The sequence below is a fragment of the Taeniopygia guttata genome, chromosome 30 (genome assembly GCF_048771995.1).
Source record: "Taeniopygia guttata chromosome 30, bTaeGut7.mat, whole genome shotgun sequence".
In the NCBI taxonomy this organism is placed as follows: domain Eukaryota; kingdom Metazoa; phylum Chordata; class Aves; order Passeriformes; family Estrildidae; genus Taeniopygia; species Taeniopygia guttata.
This window is the reverse complement of record NC_133055.1, coordinates 2,610,853-2,624,394: the sequence shown is the minus strand read 5'-3', so window position 1 is coordinate 2,624,394 and position 13,542 is coordinate 2,610,853. Positions and strand designations below refer to the sequence as shown.

The 13,542-nt window shown below is 55.7% G+C and overlaps 3 protein-coding genes across 3 annotated transcripts in view; 2 read left to right on the top strand and 1 right to left on the bottom strand.

The window, feature by feature from the left end:
• The window catches only part of LOC140680256 (uncharacterized), a 1,118,524-nt gene that overhangs the window by 604,661 nt on the left and 500,321 nt on the right, over window positions 1–13,542 (top strand). The gene's annotated exons all lie outside the window — the stretch shown is intronic.
• LOC105760196 (uncharacterized) overlaps window positions 1–13,542 on the bottom strand; it is a 448,806-nt gene that overhangs the window by 55,774 nt on the left and 379,490 nt on the right. The gene's annotated exons all lie outside the window — the stretch shown is intronic.
• LOC140680943 (olfactory receptor 14J1-like) lies at window positions 9,505–10,434 on the top strand. The gene has a single exon (XM_072919834.1). It carries the CDS (start codon window positions 9,505–9,507, stop codon window positions 10,432–10,434), a length of 930 nt encoding a protein of 309 aa, XP_072775935.1.

Here is a 13,542-nt window from a genome sequence, read left to right as displayed (position 1 = left end):
CCCCCCAAAAACCCCAAACCCAGGGAGCCCCGGGATATTTGGGGCCAGCTCCCCCTCCCCGGGCACCTGCGGGATGGGGGCGACGCTCCCGGGGTGCTGCGAGTTCAGGCAGAGCCGGAGCCCCGCGGTTCATCCTCCCCGCTCCTCCTGCTGCTCCCGCTGCCGCTCCGCCTCTTCCTCCCTCCTCCTCCTCCTCCCCGCAGCCGCGGGAGGGGCGGGGATGGAGCCGGGACAGGTCGGAACGCAGAGAGGGGTGGGGGGATGCCAGGAGTGACTGGGCTGTCCTGGGATCATACTGGGAGCAGGTCCTGGGTGACTGATCCTACTGGGATCATACTGGGATTATACTGGGAGTGAGGAGGAGCAGCGCGGTGGCTCCAGCGCTGGGGCTGGGGGCGCTCCTGGCGGGTGAGGGGGGAGTGGGACCCCGGCACCGGGACCCTGAATCGCCATTGCCGCCACCGGGACCCCCCCTGCTCCCCTTATCCTGCACAGGGACCCCCCTGAATCCCCCATTTCCGGACATCAGGGCCCCCTGCTCCTCTTTTCCCTGCTCCCAGCCTCTAGATTTCCCGTGTGCCTGATCCTGGAACGCCTTGGAACACCTTGGACCCCCATTCCTGCCTTTTCCACCCCCAGCCCCACCTTTGTGCAAAGCTTGAGACCCTCGGAACTCCCCCTTCCCAAACACCCCGGGTGTCCCCACCCTGGTACCCCTTTTTGGGAAACCCTGGACTCCCCTTTCCTGGGCTCAAGGACCCCTGGAACTCCCTTCTACCTCTCCATCCCTGCCCCCCATTTCCGTGACCCTGAGACCCCCCTGCGCCCCCATTCCTGAGAAACAAGACACCATTTTACCCCTTTGCCCGGCACTGAGACCCCCCCTGCACCCCCTTATCCGGCACCAACACAACCTGTTCCCATCCCACACCTCTCCCAACCCCCAGCCCCACCCTTTTCCCTGACCTGGGACCCCTGGGCCCCCATTCCTGCCTTTCCCAGCCCCCAGCCCCTCCTTTCCTCACACTCAGGAGCCCTGGCACCCCCTTTCCTGGGCACAGGATTCCCTGGACACCCCATCCCAGCTCTCCCAGTCCCTGCACCCCCTTTCCTTGGCTCTCAGCCCCTGAACCTCCTTCCCAGCTCTGCCATCTCTTCATGTCCCCCTTTTCCTTGGCCTGTGGACCCCCTGGAACCCCAAACTCTCACTTTCAGCCCCCTCAGCTCCCCCAAATCTCCATGTCCCCCCAGTTCTCCACTCCCTGCAGTTCCTAGAAGTGGCACTGTCAGACCCTGGCCCGGGGGTCCCCCAGTCCTTGATTGTGGGGGACGTGGACGGGACCCTCTGCGAGTGCTGCGGCAGCGAGCGGGGCCGGATGGAGCCACAGACACCGGGGATGGGGGTGGGAGCTGAGCTAGGATATTGGGATAGCCAGAGCTGGGATATTGGGATAGCCAGAGCTGGGACATTGGGATAGCCAGAGCTGGGATATGGGGACAGACAGAGCTGGGATATTGGGACAGCCAGAGCTGGGATATTGGGATAGCCAGAGTTGGGATATTGGGACAGCCAGAGCTGGGATTTTGGGACAGCCAGAGCTGGAATATTGGGATATCCAGACCCAGCTCAAGGACAGGAACTGGCCCGTGGCTGACAGTGACCTGGAGACGGGGCCGGTACAACCAGAGCAGGGGCAGTGGGGGGAGCCGGGGTCTGGGCTGGGATCTGTGGGAATGGAGGACTCTGAGGGGCTGGGATGGGATCTCTGGGGATGGGGGGGATCTGTGGGGCTGGGATGGGAATCCAGGGAGCTCCAAGGGGCTCCCAGGGGCTGGGACACGACTCCATGGGTCTGTTCTCTCCTCGTTCCCAGGTCTCCACACAGTGCAGGGGGTTTCCAGCTGTGACCTCCTCTCCAATGGAGCATCCATGGATCCCACCAGTACGGCTACGAGGGCTGGGATTTAATCTCCTTCCAGCTGGGATCCAGGAGCTTTGCAGTGTCCAGCGGTGCCACCTGGATCACCCAGAGGTGCTGGAAATCCAGAGGGGTCATGGTGGAGCAGGTGAAGCATTACCTGGGACACACCTGTGTGGAAAGGCCCCCAAAATACATCAGATATGGTCGGGAGGCTCTGGAGCACAAAGGTGGGTGTGGGAAGGGAAGGGCAATTCCTATGGGAATGGGGGATTCAGGAATGGGGGACTTGGGAATGCAGGAATTGCCATGGAATTTCCATGGCCAGATCTCACTCTCATCCCAGTCAGGTGAGAATTCCATGGATGGACCTCCCTCTTAACCCACTGCCATGGGAATTCCATGGGGAAATGATTGGAATTGATGACCAATCCAGTGAGAGCAGTGCAATGAAAAGTAATCCCTGCTGGGATTCCATGGGACATTGATCCCAATCCTTTGCCCAGGCCGGCTCTGTCGTGCCCGTGGCAGCACCAGGGGAGTGCCCTGTCCCTGCCCTGAGCCCAGCAGGAGCCTTTCCTTGGGTGTTCCGTGCCCTGCCCGGGGCAGGAGGGCACTGCCGGAGTGGCTTTGGTGGCCCCGGGCACCCGGCTGGGCTGCAGCCACTGCAGGGGCACCTGGGGAATGTTCCAGAGCAGAGCTGAAAGCAAACAACAGTTTCTGGAGGGGATTCTGCCCCTGGGCCTGTGCTGGGAGCCCAAGGGCAACAGCCCAAAGTGCTGGGGCTCAGTGTCCCTCGGCCAGGCCATGTTCCCTGGCTGTGCCCTGTCCCTGTGCCCTGTCCCTGTCCCTGTGCCCTGTCCCTCGGCTGTGCCCTGTCCCTGTCCCCTGTCCCTCAGCTGTCCCCTGTCCCTCGGCTGTGCCCTGTCCCTGTGCCCTGTCCCTGTCCCCTGTCCCTGTCCCCTGTCCCTCAGCTCTGTGGGGCCAGGGGTGGCAGCAGGACCTGGGGCAGCCCTGGGGGAGAACAACCCTGAGCCCCAGCTGGGCCAGTTCCCCCAGCTCCCCCCAGGCCACTCCCAGCATGGGCCCTGTGGCTCCCAGTCACCCCAGTATGGTCCCAGTCACTTCCAGTTACACTCAGTGTGATCCCAGTATCATCCCGGTCACTCCCTGTGTGATCCCAGCATGATCCCAGCATGTTCCCAGGTGTTCCCATTCACCCCTATAATAGTTCCAGGCACTCCCAGTATGGTTCCAGTCCTTCCCAGTATGATCCCAGTATGAACCCAGTCACTCTCATTATGGTACCATTTGCCCCCAGTAAGGTCCCAGTCACTCCAAGTCACCCACTATGATTCCAGTCACTCCCAGTATGATTCCAGTCACTCCCAGACAGTCCCAGTATTATTGCAGTAACTTCCTTTATGGTTCCTCTGTGATCCCAGTCACTCCAGGTTAATGCAGCCTGGGGTCCCAGGGGTCCATCTGACCCCCGGGCTGCTGCTGCAGTGGGTGTCCGGATAGCGCTGCGCTGTCAGGCTCAGCCTGTCTGGGTCCCTCGGCTCAGCTCCCAGCCACAGGCAACTTAGCGAGCACCTCTGGAGTGATTTCAGCTCTGTGAGTTCAGCTCTCAGTGATTTCGCTCTGTGCTCACAAGTGCCTCTGGCAGACACACAGGGATAGAGAGAAGAGAAGGCTGTATGCGGTTCCACAGCGATGTCCTTTATTGCCAGCTCCTCTGAAGGGATGCAGTGACAGTTCTTCTGCCAAACTGGGCAGAAATGGGTGTTTATATGGGGTACTGGGGTGTTGGAAATTGTCCAATTCCCAGGTTTGAGGAGAATACACCAATAGCCTTACAGAGAGATAAGAAGGGTCTGAATGCAGAAGAGAGGCTTCTTTGGTCCTGTCACCGTGACTTGGCATTTCTTATCTTAGGTGAGTGACCGCCAGGGAGGCCTTGCAGGGCCTCTGACTGCTACAGTGACACTGCAGAACCTCATGGAACCAAGGGGCCATTGTGACACTGTGCTACCTCATGGAATCAAGGAGACCATTGTGAACTCGGTGACCCCAAGGAACCAAGGGTCCATGGTGACCTTGTGCAGCCGCATTGTCACAGAGGAGCCGCTGTGACACAGCGAGGGCACACGGAGCCCAGGGGCCATTGTGACACATCAGGGCTCTGTGGAACCACGAAGCCATTGTGACACTGCAAGGCCTCATGGAACCACGAAGCCATTGTGACACTCCAGGGCCTCATGGAACCAAGGAGACCATTGTGACACTGTGGGGTCCCATGGAACCAAGGGAACATGGAACAGGTCTGGCTGGCTGGGCCTCCAGGGGACCACCTGACAGGTCCAGCTGACCATGGCATGTCGAGGGCTGCTTCTCATCTGCCCCTGAAGCCCTGGGGCTCAGTGCTCTCCTTCCTGTGGAAAGAACTGTCCTTCTCCTCCAGGAGCCCATGGCCAAAATTTGGATTCCTCCTCTTATTTTGCTTTTATGCAAAGATTGTTCCCAGATGAAATCTGCCAGGACAGACAGATCTGGCTGGTTTGGTCACCCAGGGGCCACCTCTCATCTGCCTGTGAAACACTGGGACCCTGTGCTTTTCTTTCTTATGGGAAAAAAAGCACCTTTCACACCCACGCACCCAAGGCCAAAGTTGGGAATCCGCCTCCAGGACTCCCTATATCCAAGGATTTCTTCCAGACAAAAGCTGCCAGGACTGACAAGTCTGGCTGGCCTAGGTTTTCAAGAGTTAATTCTTATCTGCCTTTGAAACACTGGGGCTCTGTGCTTTCCTTGCTGATGAAAAGAACTCTTCTTCCTGCCCAGGTGCCCATGGCCAAAACTGAGATTCCACCTTCAAAATTCTGAATATCCAAGGATTTCCCCCAGATGAAAGGTGCCAGGAAAAAACAGGTCTGACTCTCTTGGCCTATGGTGACCACCTCTCATCTTCTTCCAAAACACCTGGGCTTCACCTGGGCTTTTCTTTCCTATGGGAAAAACCATCCATCTTGACCAGGTGACCATGGCCAAAGTTGGGAATCCACCTCCAGAATTCCCTAGATCCAAAGATTTCTCAGTGATGAAAGCTACCAAGACAAACGGGTCTGACTGGCTCAGCCTCTCAGGAGCCACCTCTCTCCTCCTCTGCCTTTGAAACACTGCGGCTCTGGGCTTTCCTTCCTATGGAAAAGAACCATCCTTCTTACCAATGCAGAAATGGCCAAAATTTTGGTTCCACCTCCAAAGTTCCTTTATCCAAGGGTTGCTTTCAGACAAAAGCTACCAGGACAGAGAGGTCTGGCTGCCCTTGGCCTCTGATGGCCGCCTTTCATCTGCCCCTGAAACACCGGTGTTCCATGCTTTTCTTCCTGTGTAAAAGAACTGCCCTTCACCTCCAGGCAACCATGTCCGAAACTGGTATTCCACCTCTAAAATTCCCTATGTCCAAGGACAAAATCTGCCAGCACCATCTGATCTGGCTGGCCTTGGCCTCTAGGGGCTGAAGCTCATCTGCCCCTGGAACATTGGGGCTCGCTTTTTCCCTTCCTATGGAGACCATGGTGACACTGTGAGGACCTGGTGGTACTTTCCCTAAAAAAATTGCAATTTGTGAAGGTATCTCTCAGAACAATACCTGGCAGCTTTGGCTGGCCTTGTCCTCTAGTGGTCACCTTTCATCTGCCCCTAAAACAGTGGCACTCTATTCCTTCATTCCTGGGGAAAATAGCTGGTCTTCATGTCCAGGAACCACAGCAAAAATAAGAATTGGCCACCAAGCCTGCCTGGGGTCATGGAACCATCTGCAGGCCCCGGGCAGATATTGACTCTGCCAGTGCTGCCATCCTCCCTCCAGTGAGAGAAAAGGACACAGGGCAGGCACACAGAGCAGCTACATGAAGACACCGAGGTCAGTGAAGAGGAAGTTGAGTCCCAGATGGGAGGGATGAGGAGATGCCTTGATCTTGGGGCTGAAATTCCCTGCTAAAGCTATGGAGAAGGATGTCATTGATACATCAGGCTCTCTTTTTCCCTATAAGGCATTGAAAAATATGGGGAGATGACTTGTTCAGCAAAGGCCTCCATGCTAAAGTAAGGAAATATTGAAGTCGCTTGATGCCATGAGTTGTTTGAACAGACAAAGAGAGCAGAGTGATGAGACCCTGTGCCCTCAGGGAGAGAAGAAGAAGATCTCTATTCCCAGAGATTAAGATGATTTCAGAAAGAGATGAAGAGAACCTTTGCTCTTAAACAGCACATCTTTAAACTAATACCACTTAAATTGACATGTCCCCTAAACACAGCTGTGGGAAAATCTGTGAAAAAATGGGAGGGATTTCACAATTGCAGATTTTTCCTAGTGGCTGCTATTCATGGAAAAGAAAAGCCATGAGATAACTGTTTTCTTGTGGAGAAGTCTCCATAACATTAACAAGGGGAGGGTCTTTCCCTAAGTGAACTGAAGAAAGACTATTCTAGAGGTGGAAAACTGACAGAAAATTTTAGATTTTGTCTCTTTACATTGTCAGATTGTATGGAGAAAGGAAGTGTTCTGAAAGTTTTGTTCTGATCCTTATTACTCTGTCTTTTAGTTACTCTTAAGAAACTTTTCTTTATACCATTTAAAAGTTTTGAGCCCACTTTGCCTTTCTTCTAATCCTATCTCAAGAGCAGGAAATGAGTAAGTATATTCTAGTGTGTGCACTGGTAATTAGACAGCACTGAACCCACCACACTTATTGATATATTGCCCAAGAAATCCCAAAATGGTGAACCAAAACTACTACAGAAACTTCCTGATGAACTGCCCCAGACCAGAGGGAAAACAAGGCAGAGCCATGGTTTGTTAGGAGTTGCCTGAACCTAATGAGCCCCATGGTGCATTTGGAGCTGAGCCCTGGAACCTCAGGGCCTGAGAGGAGATTGCACAAACCTTTCCAGGAGTCAACGGCAGAAGAAAACCCCAAACTGTCTCAAAGCATTAATGGGTGCCACTGAGGTCCATCCCCAACACAGGCTCCTCATGGAGTCCTTGGAGGAGAGAATTGGAGACTCAAAATGGCACAAAAACCTCTCAGTGTGGAAAGGAAAATCCAAAGTACCTGAAAAAAGTTCAGTATCTCAGAGTATTAATGAGCCCCACTGAGTGTCAGTACAAAGCTCTCAAGGGATTCGTTAAAGCAGATAATTGGGGCCATGATTGCACAAACCTCTCCCAGAGTCTGGATGAAAAGGGAAACACCAAGTACCTTACAAGAAATGAAGTTCTGGGAGCATGAAGGAACCCCCAGGGCCATTCCTGACCAAGGCTCCCCAGGGACTCCTTCCAGCAGATCCTTGAGGCCACTGGGATGTGGGCTAGGGGGGAATGCTGAGGGCAGGACAAGGGGGTGCCAGTGCCCAGCCTGGCTGGGGCTGTGCCAGGAGGCCCCAGGGCCTCAGGACAAGGTGTCTCCTCCCAGCCCTTGGTGGCACAGACCCTGCTGTGCCCCAGGGCACCAAGACTTGGCTTCTCTTTGTCCCCACCTCTCATCAGTGCCTCCAGTTCTCTGCTCTGCCTGGGGCCTGGGGACACTTTCTCAGTCGTGTCCCTCAGTAGGACCCATTAAAAGTCCAAGAAACTTTGGAGTTGGATTCTGACTTGGAGTTCTGGAGAGGTTTCTGCAGCTCCCTCTCAGGGCCTGATGTTCAGGGCCTGAGCACAAAGCCCCAGAGGGTCATTAAAGTCCTTGTGCTGTGTCTGTGCTGCTGAGCTGGGCCAGGCTCCTGGCACAGAGGGAGATCCTGGCAACCAAGCAGAGCTTCAAAAGCACATTTCTCTTGCTGAGCAGCTCTTCTCCCAGCCCAGCAGGGCTGGGGCACTGCCTGCAGCCAGCCCGGGCACAGCACAGGGGCACAGAGAGCTTCAATCAGTCAGGGCTGGGAAGGGGCTGAGAAGTGCCTGGGGCAGAATCACTGCCAGCCCTTGGCACAGGAACCTCTGGCTGCAGGACAATGCAGCTGCAGCTCCTGGAGTGATCTCCTAAAGCTGGAACATCCCAATGCCCACAGACCCTGTGAGTACAACTCTGAGTATTTCTGGTGCAGGGCAGATGAAATGCTTATGAAGTTCTGACATGGTGAGCGGTTCTGATCCGTCATAGAATATTTCCAAGACAAGGATTTTGATAAAAATGTGGAAATGTCCAAAGACTTTGTTTTAGTTTCCTGCTATTGGAAATGGCAGGGAAGGGGGATAAATATTAAAGGTTGATTATGAATTTTGGCAAGTGCCTGAGACATCCAAACTGTTACTTTTTGTGCTCAGTAGGTTCACAGGAGATCCCTAATGTGCTTTCAGCCACTCTGCCCATGGACAGCACCAGCACCACCTTTGCTGGAGCCATCAGGCTCAGTCTGAGCTGTCCTTGCTCCAAGCTGCAAACAGAACCTGCCCCCAGCCAGTGCCCAGCAAACAGGCAGGGTTCTGTCAGGTCAAGGAGAGTGCACAGAGATTTGGGGTCTGGGAGTGCTGGCACAGAGAGATCAGGCACAGGGAAACACCTGCAGGAGGAAAATCTCCAGGAAGCAGAGAGAAGATCAGGGAAGGAGAGAAAACAAAAGCGAGAAATGCTGAGGCAGGAAGAGTTTAGAGATGCCCAGAGGATCCCCTCCAGTGCAGCCCCTCCCTCTGCACAAGCCCCCTCCCTCCTGTCCCCCAGCCAAGCCTCTGCCCTCAGGGCCGGGGCTCCAAGGTGTGCAGCCCCTCCTGTGCAGGCAGAGCTGCAGCAGAGCCGTGGGGCAGCTCTGCAGCCCCGGGCCCAGTTCCCTCTGCAGAGCACAGGGCTGGGAGCAGCTGCCCGGCACTGGGGGCTCTGGCAGGGGGCACAGCTGGCTCAGGGTGACACAGCTGTCCCCAGTGCCCGGCTCTGGGCAATGCTGGCAGTGCAGCCAGGGAAGGAGCTGCATCTCCCTTCATCCAGTGCCATCAGAAGGACACTTGGAAGCCTCCCTGAGATTTCAGTCCAAGCTGGGAGCTTCAATGCAGGGTGCAAACCTGTCCTAGAGCATCTCTGATTTATAAGATTGATGGGGAAATGCAGATGTGTTCTGACACTGAAAATGCTGCTGGGTTGGTGAAATGAGCAAGGTGAGTCCTTGGCTCCAAATGTGGAGCTGAGCTGTGGTGGATCCATCTGCTCTCAGCAGTACCTGGTGAAATTTTAGGGGAAGCGTGGGAGGGTGATCACCCTCTACCTGAGAAAGGTTAAAGCCCAGAGAAATTCTAAACAGGTCAGAATGTCAGACCATCTCCCCTGAATCTCCTCTCATCACTTTGCCTCACAGAACTTGCTCTGTTCTCCCTTAGTTCAGAAGAAATGCTGAGGGTTTCTGATATCCGAGACCACCATCAGAGACATGGGGAAGCTTAAAAACGAAAACCCTAGATCTCAAAAACACTTAAACCATGTATGTGTGTTCCAGGGGAGGGTGTACGAGAAATTACTTTGATTTTGGTTACAGGTATCTCCTCTAACTTTTCACTGTCCTTTCTCCATGACCAGGTGCCCATGTGCAGCCACAGCAAATGTCCAACAGCAGCTCCATCAGCCACTTCCTCCTGCTGGCACTGGCAGACACGCGGCAGCTGCAGCTCCTGCACTTCTGCCTCTTCCTGGGCATCTCCCTGGCTGCCCTCCTGGGCAACAGCCTCATCATCAGCGCCGTAGCCTGCGGCCACCACCTGCACACGCCCATGTTCTTCTTCCTGCTCAACCTGGCCCTCAGCGACCTGGGCTCCATCTGCACCACTGTCCCCAAAGCCATGCACAATTCCCTCTGGGACACCAGGAACATCTCCTACACAGGTGCTGCTCAGCTCTTTTTCTTTCTGCTCTTCATCTCAGCAGAGTATTTCCTCCTGACCATCATGTACTACGACCGCTACGTGTCCATCTGCAAACCCCTGCACTACGAGACCCTCCTGGGCAGCAGAGCTTGTGCCCACATGGCAGCAGCTGCCTGGGCCAGTGCCTTTCTCAATGCTCTGCTGCACACAGCCAATACATTTTCCCTGCCCCTGTGCCATGGCAATAGCCTGGGTCAGTTCTTCTGTGAAATCGCCCAGATCCTCAAGCTCTCCTGCTCCAAATCCTACCTCAGGGAACTTGGGCTGATTGCTGTTAGTGCTTGTTTGGTATTTGGATGTTTTGTGTTCATTGTGTTCTCCTATGTGCAGATCTTCAGGGCTGTGCTGAGGATCCCCTCTGAGCAGGGACGGCACAAAGCCTTTTCCACCTGCCTCCCTCACCTGGCTGTGGTCTCACTGTTCCTCAGCACTGTTGCATTTACCTACCTGAAGCCCCCCTCGATGTCCTCCCCATCCCTGGATCTGGCCCTGTCAGTTCTGTACTTGGTGGTGCCTCCAGCCCTGAACCCCCTCATCTACAGCCTGAGGAACCAGGAGCTCAAGGCTGCAGTGTGGACACTGATGACTGGATGCTTTCAGGAGCATTAAACTGCTGGACAATTTATAACCAATCACTTGTAATAAATGTCATCTTTGATACTTGTTGTTCTTTTCCTTTTGGAGGTTCTTTTTCTTTGTTTTTCTTTTCTAATCTTGCCCACAAATAAATGCCATTCCTTGTGCCATTTCTCATTTTGTTTTTCTCCACCTTCCCTGTGGCCACAGACTGTGTCAATGAGGGGCTGCACTCTTGGGGACTTTAAAGGAACTCGAGGATATTCCTGCAAAGTTTTCTGCAGAGATGCCCTTTTGTTGCCTTCTCTGGAGCTGCAGCAGCAATGTCTGTGTGCAGAGCTGGGGCAGATCAGTGCTGGCACAGCAGCTGTGCCCAGGAGCAGCAGCACTTGGTGCTGCCAGTGCTGCTCCCGTGGCCCTGCCCCGCTGCCCTGGTGGCCCTGGTGTTGCTGCAGGGCCTGAGTGCTCTCGGGGCAGGCACAGTCCTGGGGGTGGCAGTGCCGGGGCTGCAGCAGGGACAGGCCATGGGCACTGCTGGGGCAGCGCTGACGCCTCAGGCCAGGGCCTGGGGGCTCCAGGCTCCTTGCCCAGGCTCTCTCAAGAACACAGCCAGGCCAATGCTCAGCACAGAAAACCTCCGTGAGCAGCCCCAGGCTGGCCGTGGGCAGGCTGGGGGCAAACAGCACGGCTGGTGCTCTGCAAGGGCCCTGGGGGAGACGGGAAGGAGCAGCAGAGCAGGGGCTGATCCATCCCCAGTGCGCTGCACAGCCCAGGGCAGCGTCCCAGAGCGTCCTCATGGTGCTGCCAACAACATCCCCCCTCTGCAGCCCTGGCCTCTCCCCCAGCTCACAGAGGTGCCGCATCCTTGCAGGCACAGACACGGCAGCACTGGCTCAGCAGCCCCTGTTTGCATTGCACACAGCAGGCGGGAGCACCCCCATGCTGCTGCTGTGGGGACATGGACCTGAGGGAGCACAAATGCCATCAGCCCCTGGGGCCAGGAAGGGCTGGGGGACGCCAGGGAAACCACTCAGCTTTGTCCTGGCCTCTGCAGTCAGCCAGAAAGTTTGTTCCCTTCAGCTGGGAGTTTCCTGTCCCACTGCAGACGCTGCTGCTCAGAGCCAGGGCTGCCTGGCAGCCACCCCCAAACTGCCCTGAGCATTTCCTTGGCTTCACTTTTGCTTTCTTTACTCTTCCTGTTACAGATTTCTTCCTGCTGCCCGCCCCTTTTCCCTCTCCTGAAAGCTGCCCATCCCTGTTTGCTCTTTCCTCTCTGGCCTCCAGTTCCCAAAGTGGCACCACAACCTCTTTTAGGGAGCAGGATCATCCCACAAGTGCTTCAGGAATTTTCTACAGGCCTCTGCAGTTCTCCCTGCTGCTCCCTTGCCAGAGGCACCCCAGGCCAGGGGGGCACATCTGGGCTGCTGTGTCTGGCTGTGGGGCTCCCTGTTCTGGGCAGTGAGGAGGAGCTGCAGAGGCTCTGCAGGACTGACAGGATGGGCTTTGGAGCTGTGAGGAGAAGCTGAGGGACCTGGGCTGCTGGAGCTTCTGAAGAGGAGGCCCAGGGCTCATCCTGCAACTGCTCCAAGGGTGGATTCAGAGAATCACAAAATCAGCAAGGTTGGAAAAGACCTTGGAGATCATCAAGTCCAACCTGTGCCCTGACACCGCCTTGTCTCATCTGAGCCTTCTCTTCTCCAGGATCAACAACCCCAGCTCCCTCAGCTGCTCCTCACAGAACTTTTGTTCCAGACCGCTCACCAACCTTGTTGCTCTTCTCTGGACATGCTCCACCCCTCCATGTCCTTCCTAAATTGGGGGGCCCAGAACTGGGCACAGCACTCGAGGTGCTGCCCAACCAGTGCTGAACACACAGGAAGAATCACTGCCCTGCTCCTGCTGGCCACACCATTCCTGATCCAGGCCAGGAGCCATTGGCCTTCTTGGCCACCTGGGCACACGGCTGGCTCATGTCCAGCCTGCTGTCCATCAGTCCCTGCAGGTCCCTTTCTGCCTGGCTGCTGTCCAGCCCCTCTGTCCCCAGCCTGTAGCGCTGCAGGGGTTGTTGTGGTCAAAGTGCAGGACCCGGCACTTGGACTTGTTAAACCTCACCTTGATGGATTTGGGCCCTGGATCCATCCTGTCCAGGGCCCTCTGCAGAGCCCTCCTACCCTCCAGCAGATCAACATTCCCAGCCAGCTTGGTGTCACCACGATTCCTTGAGGCCCCAGAGTGTCCCAATGGTCTCCATGACTCCATGAGGCCTCCCAGTGTCACAATGTCCCTTTGGTTCCATGGGACCCCTTGGTGTCACAAAGTCCCTTGGATCCTTGGGCCCTGCAGTGTCACAGTGGATCCTTGGTTCCATGAGGTCTGGCAGGGCAGCAATGCTCTCCTTGGTCCCACAGTGTCACAGTGGCCTCTTGGTCCCCAGGGACACTGTCAGTCTGTGGTGGTGGCGGCACAACTTTCCCTGGGAGTGTTTTGTGCTTATGGGCAGAGCCACGGGAGCCCAGCACACACACACACACACGGAGCAGCTCGGCAGTGAGGACACGGGAGGGCCCAGGCATGGAGCTCCAACGAGGGTTTATCAGGGTCTGACGCTCCAGGGCTCTGGGGGTAAAAGACAAAGACAAAGGAGGGTCTAGGGTGTAAATACGGGAAAAGAGGGGCTGGAGGAGAGCGTCAGGGATCTCGGGGTTTAGGGGTGGTACACAGGGAAGGGACTAATAGGGAATGGCAGGGTGGACAGGCGGGGACATAAACCAATGGGAATAAAGGGAAGGGAGAACTTGCTAGAACATGAACATATGAAGGTAAAAGGGGTAGGAAAGGCCAACGGGCCAATGGGGACAGAACTGGGGCAAATTAACACAGTGCTGCAGAGCTCCATGGGGGAAGCTTCTGTCCTCACCCTGAGCTGTGAGGAATGCCAAGAGCCTATGTGTTACGGTGAGCTCCTGGACACCCTTTTGTCCCCCCTTTCCTAGGGCCTCTGTGGCTCTGATCATGATAACCCCTGAATCCTCCCTCCTGCCCCAATGGGGTTGGCGGGGAGCCAGGAGTGCCCACCCTGTCCAAAACCCCTGAAACTTCCTGCTCTTTCTCTTTTGCCCCGCTCTCCATGGACACCACAGA

Bases quoted from the DNA above. Each gene is read 5' to 3' on its own strand.
- LOC140680943 (XM_072919834.1), top strand. From the start codon at position 9,505: ATGTCCAACAGCAGCTCCATCAGCCACTTCCTCCTGCTGGCACTGGCA.